This window comes from Podarcis filfolensis, assembly GCF_964270895.1.
Source record: "Podarcis filfolensis genome assembly, chromosome: 7".
NCBI classification, from domain to species: Eukaryota; Metazoa; Chordata; class Lepidosauria; order Squamata; family Lacertidae; genus Podarcis; species Podarcis filfolensis.
The window spans coordinates 83,745,859-83,760,871 of record NC_139603.1 but is presented as its reverse complement, the minus strand read 5'-3'; the positions used below and the strand labels follow the sequence as shown (position 1 = coordinate 83,760,871).

Below are 15,013 nucleotides of genomic sequence, written 5' to 3'. Positions count from 1 at the left end.
TTTGTAGGGAAAGGGGAATCTTGTTTGAAATTTGGATTGAGTACGAGCCCTTTGATTTTGGAAGCCAACAGAAACAGTGGCTCGTTCCTTACAGCCAGCTGTGAACAGACTCTCCTTGCCAGAGGTTCTTTGTAGCCACTTTCATTTCCTATTTGCACAAGGCACATGCATTTAAGCTTCACCCTTTCCAGGCCAGGCTGCCAACCACCATTATAAAAGTAAGATGCCAAAACAGGGTGTTTCTGAACACCCGGTCGTTGATCTGTGCCCAGCGCCAGAGGAGGTCCCAAGGTTTGGCAACCAGTGTGGCGGTCTGCAAGCATCCAAGATATGCAGGATTTCTATCAAGTCCTTCCACAATGTGTAAATTGAGAAGGCACTTCATAGACAGGAGTATTGGGAACTGTGCAGTTCTGATGGGTCATATAACCTGGTGTTCCTGGCTGCCAAATAGAATGCTCTTAAATACTGAGTTGAGCCAAAGATTCTCAGATCAACTTTTGGCTCATTTTTGGTGTGTGTGTGTGTGTGTGTGTGTGTGTGTGTGTGTGTAGATTTACTTCAAAGTGGGAGAAGGCTCAGGAAAACCCCAAGCCATTTTATAGATGAAATTGTGTGTGTGCTTATTTATGTGGATTTAAAAAATAATAATATTGAATTGTTGTTATTGTTTATGTTTTTTATTATTAAAACTCTTCGAGATTTTTTTATGGGAAGCAATGTATAAATGGAATAGACTCGAATAAATAAAACAAGCAAGCAAGCAAGCAAAAAAACCAATCCAGTGTGTAAGTTCAGTTGGCTATGGATGTAGATTTCCTTGGAATAAAAAAGGGAAGTCCTGGATGGAAGGCATGTGTGTAATCGAATATCCTTGAAGGGGTAAGGCCAACTGGCTGGCACCTTTGGGCAGAGGAAATTAGTCATGTTTCCTGTCTGGTAAGGAGTGACTGGGAAAAACTCTGAAAAGGCATCATTCACACTGATGAATTTTCAACTAATCCAAATTTTGCAATCTGCCAGTTGGTTGGCAAATTGGATAGGATGGGGGAAATCAATACCAGCTACTGCATTCTGCAGCTCTTGTTAAACTCTCTTCATTATTGAAGGTTGTATACAAAGATGTGATAGAGCCTCTGTTTTCCATTATACATACAACCCTTATTAACTGATGTGATCAATTAACTAGTTATTTACTTACTTGCAGTTCTACCATGACATTCTGTGGTCAGATTGGTAGTGTTCCAAGGCAAGCAGAATCAGAGACCATAAAGGGAAAAGGACGAGTGGAATAAGGAAAAATATTATGATTATATCAGAAACAATGGATTTATTGCGCCACCACAGATCTTCAAACACCTTCTTGCCCAGATGTACACAGCCCAAATGCTTCTCATTTCTTTCTCTTGCCCTCCCCCAGAGACGTCTTCCCACAAGGCCTTCCTGATGAATATGCCTTTGTCACCACTTTCAAGTTCCGCAAGGCTTCCAGGCGAGAAGACTGGTATATCTGGCAAATTATTGACAAATACAGCATACCTCAGGTAGGAGGTGTAACTCTTTCCAGTTTGTGGAACATGTTTTCTCCATTCACCTCCTGCTGCCCTTTCCATTTTGTTGTTGTTGCTGCTGCTGCTTTTATATTATTACTATTACTACTACAGTCATACCTCATGTTACGTTCTTTCAGGTTACCGTATTTTTCGCCCTATAGGACGCACTTTTCCCCCTCCAAAAATGAAGGGGAAATGTGTGTGCGACCTATGGGGCGAATACAGGCTTTTGCTGCAGCCTGGAGGAAGCTCTGTGCAACCCTCGGCAGCTCGGCGGGAAGCCGCGCCGGGCTCCCAAAGTTTGCGCAGAGCTGCCTGCCCTCCCGGGCTCCGCGCAGCTCTGCACAACCCTTGGGAGCCCAGCGGGAAGCTGCGTCGGGCTCCCAAAGGTTGCGCAGAGCTGCCTGCATTCCGAAGCCTCGGGCGCGCTGAAGAGTGCGTCCCGGCTTCGCGCAGCTCTCCGCAAGCCTGGGGAGACCGGCACGGCTTCCTAGGCTTGCGGATAGCAGGCTGTTCTGGGGGCTGGGGTCGGGGGAAGCTCGGGCTTCCCCCGCGCCAGCCCCGTGCCTGGGGGGGAAACTTCTAGGTTGGCAGGTGCAGGACCAAGCAACGGAAGCTCACCCCGTCACGGGGATTCGAACTGCTGACCTTCTGACCGGCAAGTCCTAGGCTCTGTGGTTTAACCCACAGTGCCACCCATGATATAAGGCATAATAAAAGTTAATTTGGGGACTAAACTAAATTTGGGGGCTCTGGGCAGATCTTTGCACCCTGGCGGCGCATATGCTAAAGATGGCCCTGTGGTACTTTTGATCTGATCAAAAGCATAGCTCTTTTTATGTTCTTACAATGACCCACATCTGCCGGTCTGACATCCGTCCTCCAAACAATCTTCCGTTTTTACCATCAATTTGTGTATTTCTGTCCCCCCCCCCCATAAAGGTGTCTATCAGACTGGATGGTGAAAACAAAGCCTTGGAGTACAATGCTATCGGACTCACCAAGGATGCTGTGAGAGTGGTCTTTCGACATGGCCGCGTCAGTGACCTCTTTGATCGCAACTGGCATAAGATAGCCCTGAGCATCCAGTCCGACAGCGTTTCCTTGTACATCGACTGCAAGCTGGTCCAGACGCTGCCTATTGAAGACAGGGAAAATATTGACATCCAAGGGAAGACCGTGATTGGCAAGCGCCTCTACGACAGCGTGCCCATTGACGTAGGTACCAAGTATGAGGGTTTTTCAGTTAGGAAAAGGGATTGAGGGGGAACCAAAAGATCTGCCTGCTGGGCCATTCTACTGTGATGTTGTGATGGCAAAATCTGTTTCTTCTTTGACATCGCTGATTTCTAGAGATGTCAGTCCATTAAATATATTTTAAGGGATCTGCCATTTGGGCTGCTTCCCCCCTGCTCACATTAAATTGATCATTCAGTTGCATGTAAGCAGAGGTACATTTTGCAGAAAACCAATGATCGCTCTTTCTAAAGATGCTGCTTTTAACTGTCAGATACCTTGCCGTTTGGTAAACAAACCAATTGCTCTTTAAAAGGAAACGCAGTCCTTTTTATCTTTTCTGTCTGAGAATGTGAAATTTCAAATTTAGAAACACAATATTCCAGAAAAAGTCAACACACCAAAACCATAGTGGTTAAAATAATAATAGTCAAGTGGAAGCTTATCAGTATGTTGACGTTTTATTGTTCTAAATATTTTGGTTGCAGATAGGTAGCCGTGTTGGTCTGCCATAGTAAAAAAAAAAAAAATGTTTTAAATATTTTGGCATGGATTTCAAAGGAGTCCTGTCACAGAGGGCAGGAATGGGCATTTTGAGATTCTGAGCACTGGATGATGAGAATGCCGGCCCTGCTATTTTCTCCAAATTACTTTTGCACAATATACATGCCCATCCCCAGCTTCCACACCCAGTACAGTGTCAACATCCTTCACACTGATTCTAATTATCCACATACCGTCTACAGTCTACCTACATGTGTTGGACTTCCCAGCATATCTAGGCAGCATACTGTAGACATCTGTAGTTCTGTTCCCATGTTCTTTGTTTTTGTGGGGATGTTGTATGTGTCCTGTATGAAGTTCTTCTCTGTTGCACATCACCCAAGTGATTGTGTGCCACAAACACAAACCAAAAGGGAGCAAAGGCTGCTAGCCTGCTTCCTCAAGTGCTGACTTTCGTGATTTCCTTTTTCCGTAGTTTGACCTTCAGCGGATGGTTATTTACTGTGATTCACGTCATGCTGAACTGGAAACTTGCTGTGACATTCCCTCTGGGCCTGTAAGTTTACATCTATTACATGTGTCTTGGTGTGTGTGTGTAAAAGAGTGTGCACATTCATTGAAATCTGCTATCCAAAATGGAGCTATATTCTGGAACCGTACATTAAGAACAATAATGAGGAGTAGTTTTTATAGTTTTATGGTTTTAACCTTTAAAGTCCTATATGGCCTAGGACCCTCATACCTACGGGACCGCCTCTCCTAGTATGTCCCATGGAGGACCTTACGGTCTTCAAACAAAAACATCTTGGAGATCCTGGGCCACAGGGAGGTTAGGCTGGTCTCAACCAGAGCAAGGGCTTTTTTGGCCATGGCCACGATCTGGTGGAACGCTCTGTCACAAGAGACTAGGGCCCTGCGGGACTTGACATCTTTCTGCAGGGCCTGCAAGACAGAGTTGTTCCACCAGGCCTTTGGCCAGGGCACAGTCTGATCCCCTCCTTCGGTAATCCTCACAGAACTCTAGCCCAGTGGTTGCCATTGATTTGATTTTGAATTGATTTTAGAATGAATTGATTTTAGAATGCATTTCAATTGATTGGTTGTGATTTTATGTGAACTGTGTTGCTTTTATTGTTGTTGGCTGCTCTGAGCCCGGCTTTGGCTGGGGAGGGTAGGATATAAATAAATTATTATTATTATTATTATTATTATTATTATTATTATTATTATTATTATTATTTATTATTGTCTTGTGGGGGAAAAGGAGATAGCAAATAGGTAGGATAATATTATGTTGGGGTCATGTCATTCAGTATGCTTCATTATGGTCAATGGTCCTTTCAGAAGAGTTTAGAAGACTGCTGACAGGCCTTCATTTTTTTAATTGGAGGTAAAAGAGTAAGTTCTGCAGGTTGAAGTGCCCCCCCCTCTCTCTCTCTCTCTCACACACACACAAATGACTTAGCTTGTGTGAACCTTTTTCTTTAAAAAACTAGCACTATCCTGTTGGGTGCCATTGATTCATTGACTTTCTCTGCTTTGGTACCATCCCCCCCCCCCCCGTTCTTTATCCATGTGTATGCATTGGTCTTATGGGTGATCCCAGCCAATAAGAGAACATGCCATAAACATGAGGGAGCCTGATGACACATCATCAACCAGATTTAGCTAATGGTGATGCCACTGGGAAAAGTGAAAACCATTTAAATGGAAGGACAATATAAACAAACGAGTGAACATCTCTGTAATGCGTGCTGCAAGAGGGGACAGCAAAAGGGAAGTGTTTATTTTGCGGGGTGGAGATCAAGAAAATGTGGGTAGGTTTCAGCTCAGCTGCAGTTAAACTGCAAATAATTTAACAAGAAACATGTTCCTGATATGTGCTATTCCTAACCTGTTCTGGCTACAGTGCCAAGTGACGGTTGTTACAGATGCTCCTCCCCTTGAAATAGCAACCACTGTTGGAAGCGAACAGGTCGGCCATATCAAGACAGTCAACTGCTCCTGTCCACCTGGAGAAAAGGTATATATTTGAAGCAGAAGTGTCCCCCCCTCCAATTAAGACTTTTATTGTAGTAATTGAGATACATATAATATTATGTCTTCATCATTAATCAACACTATTAACTCTGTGCATGAGATTCTGTGCATGTGGATTCTTCTCCCTAAGGCCACCTTCCCATACGTTGGAGACGGTTTTTAGATATGGGTTGTATATTAACATTGTGTTTTGTGAGGTCTATGCCTTATGACTACTGCCCTAAATATTCTCTCCTGGAAGGAAGTTGGGCATAATAAGGAGAGTAAATTTTCTGAGAATTCAAACAGAAAGAAAGAAAGAAAGAAAGAAAGAAAGAAAGAAAGAAAGAAAGAAAGAAAGAATTAGTAGGAAGTAATAGTCTTTATTTTGCCAGCTCATACTGGTCATCCTATATTAATTTATTCTCATGGTGCTCATGTTGGCTAGGCAGGTGGTCATATTAGGGGATCCCAGGTTGAGGTCTAGTATATTATCTAAGACAATAAAGGGGTAGTCAACTTTTTTATACCTAACGCCCACTAATGCATCTTTCTTGATGGTAAAAGTTCCTTACCGCCCACCAGTGCTCGATGGAAGGAGGATACAGCTTGCGCCGTAGAACCCCCTACCGCCCACCTAGAATCCTGAAACACCCATAGTGGGTGGTAGGAACCAGGTTGACAACCCCTGATCTAAGGCAATGTACTTATGTATTGCATGGTTGCTAACATGAGCAATTAAGGCTATATTAATGTGATGGAAGCAATGAGAAATTATGTTGGTAAATAATAATTCTCTCTCATTTCAGGGTGAAAGAGGTCTACCTGGGTTTGAAGGTCTCAGAGGCCAGAAGGTTAGTTTTGCCTGAGGGACCAACAAGACTTTTTTATTTTATTTTTTTAAAAAAAACTTGATCAATTCAAGTTAAGTAGCTTCTGAATCCAAAATGGAATATGGGCTCTAATCGGGCTGCAATTTTATTGTGGGAAGGAAGCAGACATGTAGCTGCATTGCTGCCATGAGTTTTCACAACAGTTTCCTCTTAGCTTATAAAATGCTATGGCCCTGGAAATTCTCATGCATGCACACTTCCATCACACTCACACTGCATGATGGGTCCCATGGGCCATTGGATTTTAAGCATATTGTGCTACCCATTGCCTGGTTCATTGGCTTCCATCATACAACAAACCTCAGTAGCAGAATTCCACAACAATATACTCAAGATAATTTTTTAGCATGTGTAATATCCAGGCCCTGGAAGCTTTCATGCATGTTGTTCTTGGCATTCATTGACTTGAGAGACAATGGAGTGTGCCCCTGGTGATGAGATAAAACAGCTGCAATCCTGGGCAGTGTGTATGGAAGTCCAAGACTGCCCATACAAGAACACCCTGCTCTCTCAGCCTCGGAGTCCTGCAGTGATTTCATGTTCTTTATTGCAGCTTGTAAAACAGTGATTGAATTGCCCCCCAAACTCAGGCTTTTATATACATTAATTAGACAATGAGTTCCATCTGATTGGCTGATTCTGCTTCCCTCCTGGAGCCTGATTGGTCTTTTCCTGCAGGCCAATCACTTGCTGCATTCTACGATCCCACCAGCCTAATAGGCTGATTAACTTCCTCCTGGAACCTGATTGGTCTTCTCCTGCCAGCCAATCAGTTGTTGCATTCTAGGATCCTACTTGCCTATTGTTCTAGTATCCAAGCTTAGTACATAACACTGATGTAGTCCAAAGGAAAGCAGAGCAATATGTTTGGCACCAGCTTGGCTGTAGGAATTGCCAGAAGGAGACGTACAAGGCACCATCTAAACCTCTTAGGGACTTAGGGTTTACCTTTTAGCTTTTTCTTCTCCTGGAGATATATTGCAATGCAGTGCAGGTTTAGGATCCAAGTTTTCCTTCTCCTAGATGGGCTACCTTCCCAGGTTGTCAAGCCCCATCTATCCTCCACTTCCTTCTTTAGCATGTGCAGAAACAGATTTCTTGGCCGTTGGACTAAGTATTGGTGGCATCCGCTCAGTCCGCCAGAGACTGTCTTTGCATGCAGTGGAAGTCCCTAACTCACCAAGAACTTGAGATCCATTGGCTTCCCTCACCTTGTTTAGCCAGCCAGTCGAAGAGAGAGCTGAGTACAGGGTGGGGACCAATGGTGGATGAAATACCCCAGGAGGAGCATGATGTGTCCCCCACCAGAGGTACTAGAGCCAGTATGGTACAGTGGTTAAGAGCGGAAGACTGGTGAACCGGGTTCGTGTCTCCGCTCCTCCACATGCAGCTGCTGGGTGACCTTGGGCTAGTCACACTTCTCTGAAGTCTCTCAGCCCCAGTCACCTCACAGAGTGTTTGTTGTGAGGGAGGAAGGGAAAGGAGAATGTTAGCCACTTTGAGACTCCTTCGGGTAGTGATAAAGTGGGATATCAAATCAAAACTCTTCTTCTTCTTCTCTAACACCCCATACGTCTCACTGGATGTCACAGAATGATAGAGAGAAAATGAAGGCTTGCTTTTCTTATAACATGAAATGCTTCTCCACCTAAAGAGTTAAGCATCCTCTTGTGGCTGGTTGGCAAAAGAAGAGGGAGAATGCACTTTTTAGAAGCAAGGTTATCCATTGGTTTAAAGCGGTATAGAGCTGTAGCTTTGTTTCCACCGTCCCCATTTCCATTTAAAGCAGCCACAGGACTGGGCCTTGCATTTCTCCGGCTCTATAAATAGAAGCTTCCCATTTTAATCAGTGACAGTTTAACCGATGAGAGTCCCTTTGCACAATGACATGAGAAATTACAGTAAGAGCCGAACCAGGGGCTGGCAGCAATAGAACAGGGTGCATTTTAAATGGCTGCCATTTCACCAAGTGTATGGATCCAGCGATGGCCTCTAGAAATGCTAATGTATCACTTTAACATAAGTGAAATGGAATTCTTTATCGGGGCCCCTGGAATGGAAGCGAGCCTTTTAGAAGCTGATTATATTTAGGATGCCCCATCTCTCCTCTAAAATGGTCCAAGAGATGAATGCTGATTCCTGCTTAGCACACAGAGTGGATTATCCGCCTACATCTCTGTTTAGCGGCATTGAGTGGTTCCTCTTGACACTGATGTAAAAAGCCTTCTTTTAAAAATTGGGGGAAAAAGAGACCTTCTGACATTACTTTTTCTTTTCTATGAGCAGCCTGAAAATAATAATAATAATAATAGAGAGACTTGCTGTGGGTGATCGGCTTTTTTTTCAACCAGTTTTGCAGGTTGCAAATGGAACAGGAAGCAGAGAAATGTGCTATATTTTCCTGTTGCATCACATGCTTTCTTTGTTACATTGTTAAAGGGCCCACTTCAGAACCAATAATTTTATGCACACATGCCCACAGTTTTGGGTATTGCACACAACATGTTGAGGAACTGCAGCTCAGTGGTAGAGCACATGTTTTTCACGCATAAATTCCAGGTTCTCTTCCTGACATCTGCAGTTTCAAAGATTGGATAGTAGCTCTGTGAAATACCACCATTTGAGACTCTAGAAAGCTTCTGCCAGCCAGAGTAGACAGGATTTGGTTGATATACAGACTGATACTGCTCTAAGGCAGCTTCTGTCTGACATCATAAGAACATAAGAAGATGCAAAAAAAGCCCAGTCAAAGGCCCACCTATTCCAGCATCATGTTCTCACAGTGGGGAGGATAAATGTATAAATGATATACTGACAAAAATAATGACAGCAAATTGCAGACTGAAAAAGAAAAAGGATGGCAGGCAATACAGACCATATTCACCTGTTCGATTTCCATTTCTGTTTGCAGATGGAGACACAAGCTGACACAATTTCTGAGACTTTTCCCCATTCTGATGAAATTCTCAGATGTCCCTACTAGTCGGTCTAATAAAAGTCAGGGGTGGGGATTCTTGCATCTTGTACACTTGGTCTAACACTTGTTCTTTTTTTTGTCAAGGGAGAAATTGGACCAACTGGACTTCCTGGCCCAAAGGGAGAAAGAGGAGAACCAGTAAGAACATTTATCAGAGCTCGGACATTCTGGATTTTTCCTTCCCTCTTCTAACATTACCATGTGCTAATAACAATAGGCATGTAATACTAAACTAGGGATCACAATAACACCTGGTTAACTTACTTGTAACTAGCTTCTGGATCCAGGACTCAAAGTTTTAACTGTGAATTATTGATGCAGGACTCTGAAGAGCTAACCAACAATAAAAAAGGGAACCAAAGTACGCAAGGTTTGAAAATGACTGCATGCACTTGAAATAATGGTTCTGTAGTTTAACCACTGCTATCCGGCAGTAACTTTGCTTTCAAATCCCATCTAATGGATTCTTAATATATACCTCCAGTGAAAGAAATCCCATGTAGTGACTTCTAGGGTCACTCAGCTACTGAGTCCCATCATGTTCCCTCAAGGACTACCTCTTCTGTACCTTCCTTTTCCATTGGGCTACTCGTGTTTGAGATCAACTGACATTATCATTGGTTTTCTCTTAGCTGTTCTCAGAATGTCTTAGAACATTGGTAGTGATAGATTCCTGTGAGAATTGTGAGAATTCTTGTGCTATAGTTATTGTGTTAACTGTGGATTTATTCTCTCCATTTAGGGTGGAGGAGGAGCTGGCTGGCCACAGAAAGGAGAAAAGGTATGGTCATACTCAAAGCTGGGTAAACTCTAAAAATATTAACTATGCAATGATGATGAGGATGATGATGATGATGATGATGATATCATCCCCTTTCTCCAAGGAGCATCCATGATGCTCCTAGTCTCATTTTCTCTCCACAACCATCTTATGAGCACCAGAATTTTTGACAGTAAATATGATTTTATGTTAGATTTCTCCCATGTGTGTATGAAGTTTTACCTAATTCACACATTTTTGCAAATGATTTCCCCTAATGCAATGCATTGTTGTTATTTGTCATTTTCATGAATAGGCATTTGTATGCCCACATTCCCTTAATATATATATATACTTTTGTCCTTCTGTGTGTGTGTGTGTGTGTGTGTGTGTCTGGTTGGAGAACTGTGTCACAAAATTCAGAGAAGCATGAATTTTGACTGATAGCTGGCATTCAAGCTTGTGTCTTGCTTACTGGGTAACTTCATTTCAAAAGCAAACAAAACAGAATTTCTCCCCCATCCCTAATTGGGTCCTTTCATATTGCAATTAACTGGGATTGAACTCTTGAGGCCTGCCTACCGTGGAACTAGGTGTTTTAGAGGAAGCAGTACCAGAGTTTCTTAGGCACCTATTGGGATCAGCTGGGAGGTTTGAAAGTCCTCTGCATGGGCAGAGTTCCATTTGTTCTCCCGATAGTTTAAACACACACAGTATTTTAAAACCTGGGCTATTGATCAGATTACATCAAAAACTGGCAAAGACTAAGTATGAGGTTTTGTCTGCTGCATCTGTACAAAATATCATTGAATGGGCACCAAAGAGGGTGAAGGCAACAACTGATCTGAATTACGAGCATCCAGATGTGTAGTTTTAGTCCTTTCGCGTCTAGAAAGTTCCTGGGACAGCTCTCCAGCACCCAAGGAGGTACTTCAGAAAATACGCAGCTGCTGGCCACATCTTGCCAACATCTGTCTGACAGGTTTGGCAGCAGCACATATGTGTGCTTGTGCCAAGCACAGCTACTGTTTTCTTTTTGCTTAGATAAAGAACTGAGCGCCTCTTCAAAATGCAAAAAGGGTTTTGGATCTGTGGAGCGTTCAGCTGCAGCTGTATTACAGACTTGCTCTCACGCTCTCTCTGGCTGAATTGCCACCTAATGCTATTGACCTGTTCTTTGGTTCTGACATCAGGTGTGGGTGTTTTTATTTATTTATTTATTGCTTTGGGGAAAAAAGGCTTTCTTTGACATTCTAGAGATACACAAAAGGCCCCAAGAAAAGTTGCTGGTGTTGACGGAACACTCTGTTCTTCCCCTAAAATTCCTTTGAAGTTTCTTTGAAGTAGCAGCTAAGGTTGCTGAGAAAATGAACCAGCCCACCAAAACCCTAGCTACCTGATGCAGCAAAAGATGTTTCTTGAGCTTTGGACTTCAGTGATCCGCTGTTTGTTCCCTTCCAAGTACAGAGGACAGATCGCTTCTTCCTCTCAATATCACCCCTTCCCCCACTGTTTGGATTGCTTCTTTTGTCAGCTCTGACAACTGTGGGGAAGAAGGTTCCGGATTATAGGACTTCTTCCTGAACCTAAACCCAAAAGGAGCTGCACCATCCATGGTTCTTCTGAGCCTGACGGCAGCATTTAAACCTTTGAAAATTTTTTAAAAATAAGTAATGTATCTAAAATGGTGTCTTTGGAAGAAAAAATGGAAAGGTATATTTTAAGAGACAATACATTCAACACTGTGCATTGAAGTATATATTTAAATGGATAGTTGTTGTTGTTGTTGTTTAGTCATTTAGTCGTGTCCGACTCTTCATGACCCAATGAACCAGAGCGCGCCAGACACTCCTGTCTTCCACTGCCTCCTGCAGTTTGGTCAAACTCATGTTAGTAGCTTCGAGAATACTGTCCAACCATCTCGTCCTCTGTTGTCCCCTTCTCCTTGTGCCCTCCATCTTTCCCAACATCAGGGTCTTTTCCAGGGAGTCTTCTCTTCTCATGAGGTGGCCAAAGTATTGGAGCCTCAGCTTCAGGATCTGTTCTTCCAGTGAGCACTCAGGGCTGATTTCCTTAAGAATGGATAGGTTTGATCTTCTTGTAGTCCATGGGACTCTCCAGCACCATAATTCAAAATAAATGTATATTCCATGTATATATTTACAGAGTCATGTGAACATGCAATGGGATAGGTTTATAAATAATGTCAGGAAGATTTGGGGCATCACATGGCAGGACAGAGTCTCAAACAAGGTTGTGCTCTCCCAAGCCCACATTCCCAGCATATTCAAACTCCTGTCTCAGTGACAAGTATGCTGGTTGGTCATGTCCACAGAATGGAAGATGGCAGGATCCCCTATGGGGGGCTGGCTTCAGGCACCAGGCCCATTGGCAGACCAACTCTGTGTTACAAGGTAAATGTAAAGGGACTCCTGACCATTAGGTCCATCCATGGCCAACTTTGGGGTTGCGGCGCTCATCTCATGTTTAGGGAAGCTTTTAATGTTTGATGTATTACAGTATTTTAATATTTTTCTGGAAGCCGCCCAGAGTGGCTGGGGAGGCCCAGCCAGATGGGTGGGGTATAAATAAATTATTATTATTATTATTATTATTATTATTATTATTATTATTAATAATAATAATAATAATAATAATAATATCTCGCTTTACTGGCCAAGGGAGTCGGCGTACAGCTTCCGGGTCATGTGGCCAGCATGACTAAGTTGCTTCTGGCGAACCTGAGCAGCACACGGAAATGCCATTTACCTTCCTGCTGGAGTGGTACCTACTTATCTACTTGCACTTGACGTGCTTTCGAACTGCTAGGTCAGCAGGAGCAGGGACTGAGCAACGGGAGCTCACCCTGTTGCGGGGATTTGAACTGCCGACCTTCTGATCAGCAAGTCCTAGGCTCTGTGGTTAAATGCACAGCGCCACCTGCATCATGTCCTCAGATGTGACATAGAGGCTGGCAACATCAACCTCCCCCCATGTTGGAATTGCTTGCAGATGACCACAGTGCTTGGAGACAGACAGTCAAATCGTGCAGCCACAGCAGTGACCATAGAAGGAATGGCTATGGGGAAGAGCACAGAGTGAAACAATACCATGGTGCATTTTCAGCAGCACAACCAGATGCCTCCATCTGCCCCAGCTGCAACAAAACATGTCTCTCCCATATCGGTCTCTACAGCCACAGCGAATGTTGCAGCCTTCCAAGAGTTCACTCCCGAAAGGCACACTCCTCTACTGTCTCCCGAGACAGATGGATGCCAGCAAAGATCTGTTCATTGCTTGGCGCGGTAGCACTTGTAGCATAACAACAGAGAAGGTTCTCACCTTGGAAATAGTTCTGAAAGTAGCACTGCCCTCTCAAACCTTCTTCCACCTTTGGCATTTGGGTAGCTACTGTCGGAAGCTCCGCTCGGCCAAGCTGATAAAGCTCATTTTCTTCGAGTCCTTCGGAATCGCCTCCCGACGTGTTTAACGACCTCGAGCCTTTGATGAGGCTCCAAGGCACATTCTCATCCAGCAGAGTTCCCAGCACAGGGAAGAGATGAGAGCTTTGGGCTACATTGTAAAGAGTTTTATTTCTAAGCTACGCAGACAGAAAATACATCCTCTCTCTATGAAAACAGAGAGCAACTGAACAAAGGAAACAGGAAACCAGTAACGTCACATCCCGTCTCCTCTCCCATGAGACTTCCAACAGCCTGGAAGCCCTGGAATGTAAACAGAGTCCTGTGACTCCAAGCAGCTGCACAGTGATAAGAACAGAAACTAACAGCTACTACCGTCAGCCTGGTAGCAAGAGGGACCCAGGAAGTTGGGATGGCTGATGTTTGAAAAGGAAACACTTTGCTTCTCTGCCATCACTGTTTACACTAGGAGTGAACATCCTCCAGATGTTGATGGATCCCTGACAATTGACCAACAACATATGGAGGAGAACCACCTTGTCTAACCCTGGCTTAAAATGACAGCAGCAATAACATGATTGTTTGAGAAGAGGGGAAGCGAGGTCCCATCTCTCTGTGTCATCTTTATGAATGATTATGCTTCTCCATGAATATATGACAATGAATTTCTGGAATTTGTTGAATATTGACTTGTTAGAGACAAATGTGTGGGTGTCCAGATATATCCCCTTCTGCTGCTCCCCTATCCCCTCATCCAGCAAATTAAAACAGTGGGGGCACACGTATTTCAGTTCTGTTCCATTTTATCTGTTTTAGCCATAGGCCATAACAGAGTTCGAGATACAAATTAGGGCCATCAATTTCAAGCATGGCAAGAATTAACATGTCAGAAATCACGGAGCTACAACAATAGTAAAACATCAGAAATCCAATTTGCAGTCTACGATGTGCACGTCATAAAATATCCTGGGCTGCCGTAGAAAAATTAGCTACATTATCCCTTATTACTATTGGCAAGTAAGTTGTCATTTCATCTTTGCAATACGCTTTTGCCTAGCATCTTCAGAAATGGGGCAGTGAGATGTATAATGAGGACTTTCTTCTATTGTTTCTATTGTATCCTCTTTTTATATATACCGTAGTACCTCAGGTTACATATGCTTCAGGTTGCATATGCTTCAGGTTACAGACTCCGCTAACCCAGAAATAGTGCTTCAGGTTAAGAACTTTGCTTCAGGATGAGAACAGAAATCGTGCTCCGGCGGCGCGGCAGCAGCAGAAGGCCTCATTAGCTAAAGTGGTGCTTCAGGTTAAGAACAGTTTCAGGTTAAGTACAGACCTCCGGAATGAATTAAGTACTTAACCTGAGGTACCACTGTATAGAGATAGAGCATATTGTGATAGCATATATTAAGGTAATGAATCTGTGGTATTCTAAACCAGGTGGAGGCTTTCACTGGAGGAAAAATGTGGAAATAATGGATAAATATGTTTTGAACCCGTGATTAAATTAGGAGCAGTCTCCTTTCATTATATTTCAGGGACCTGCCCAAATTTGGAGGGCTTTTTGAGGCAATCGTTCTCCTCAACACATCATCAAGGCAAGCAACAGACTTTAGGGCCCTTCAGCTCTGAATGGCTCATGAGAA

At 43.5% G+C, this 15,013-nt stretch overlaps 1 protein-coding gene across 1 annotated transcript in view; it reads left to right on the top strand.

Annotated features, from left to right (window-relative positions):
- Positions 1-15,013, top strand: part of COL22A1 (collagen type XXII alpha 1 chain) — a 171,261-nt gene that overhangs the window by 62,777 nt on the left and 93,471 nt on the right. Inside the window, exons 6-12 of the mRNA XM_083621829.1 lie at positions 1,421-1,544; positions 2,496-2,771; positions 3,769-3,849; positions 5,203-5,316; positions 6,122-6,166; positions 9,267-9,320; positions 9,925-9,963. Of these exons, the coding sequence (XP_083477955.1) occupies positions 1,421-1,544; positions 2,496-2,771; positions 3,769-3,849; positions 5,203-5,316; positions 6,122-6,166; positions 9,267-9,320; positions 9,925-9,963 (733 nt within the window). The remainder of the gene's footprint in view (positions 1-1,420; positions 1,545-2,495; positions 2,772-3,768; positions 3,850-5,202; positions 5,317-6,121; positions 6,167-9,266; positions 9,321-9,924; positions 9,964-15,013) is intronic.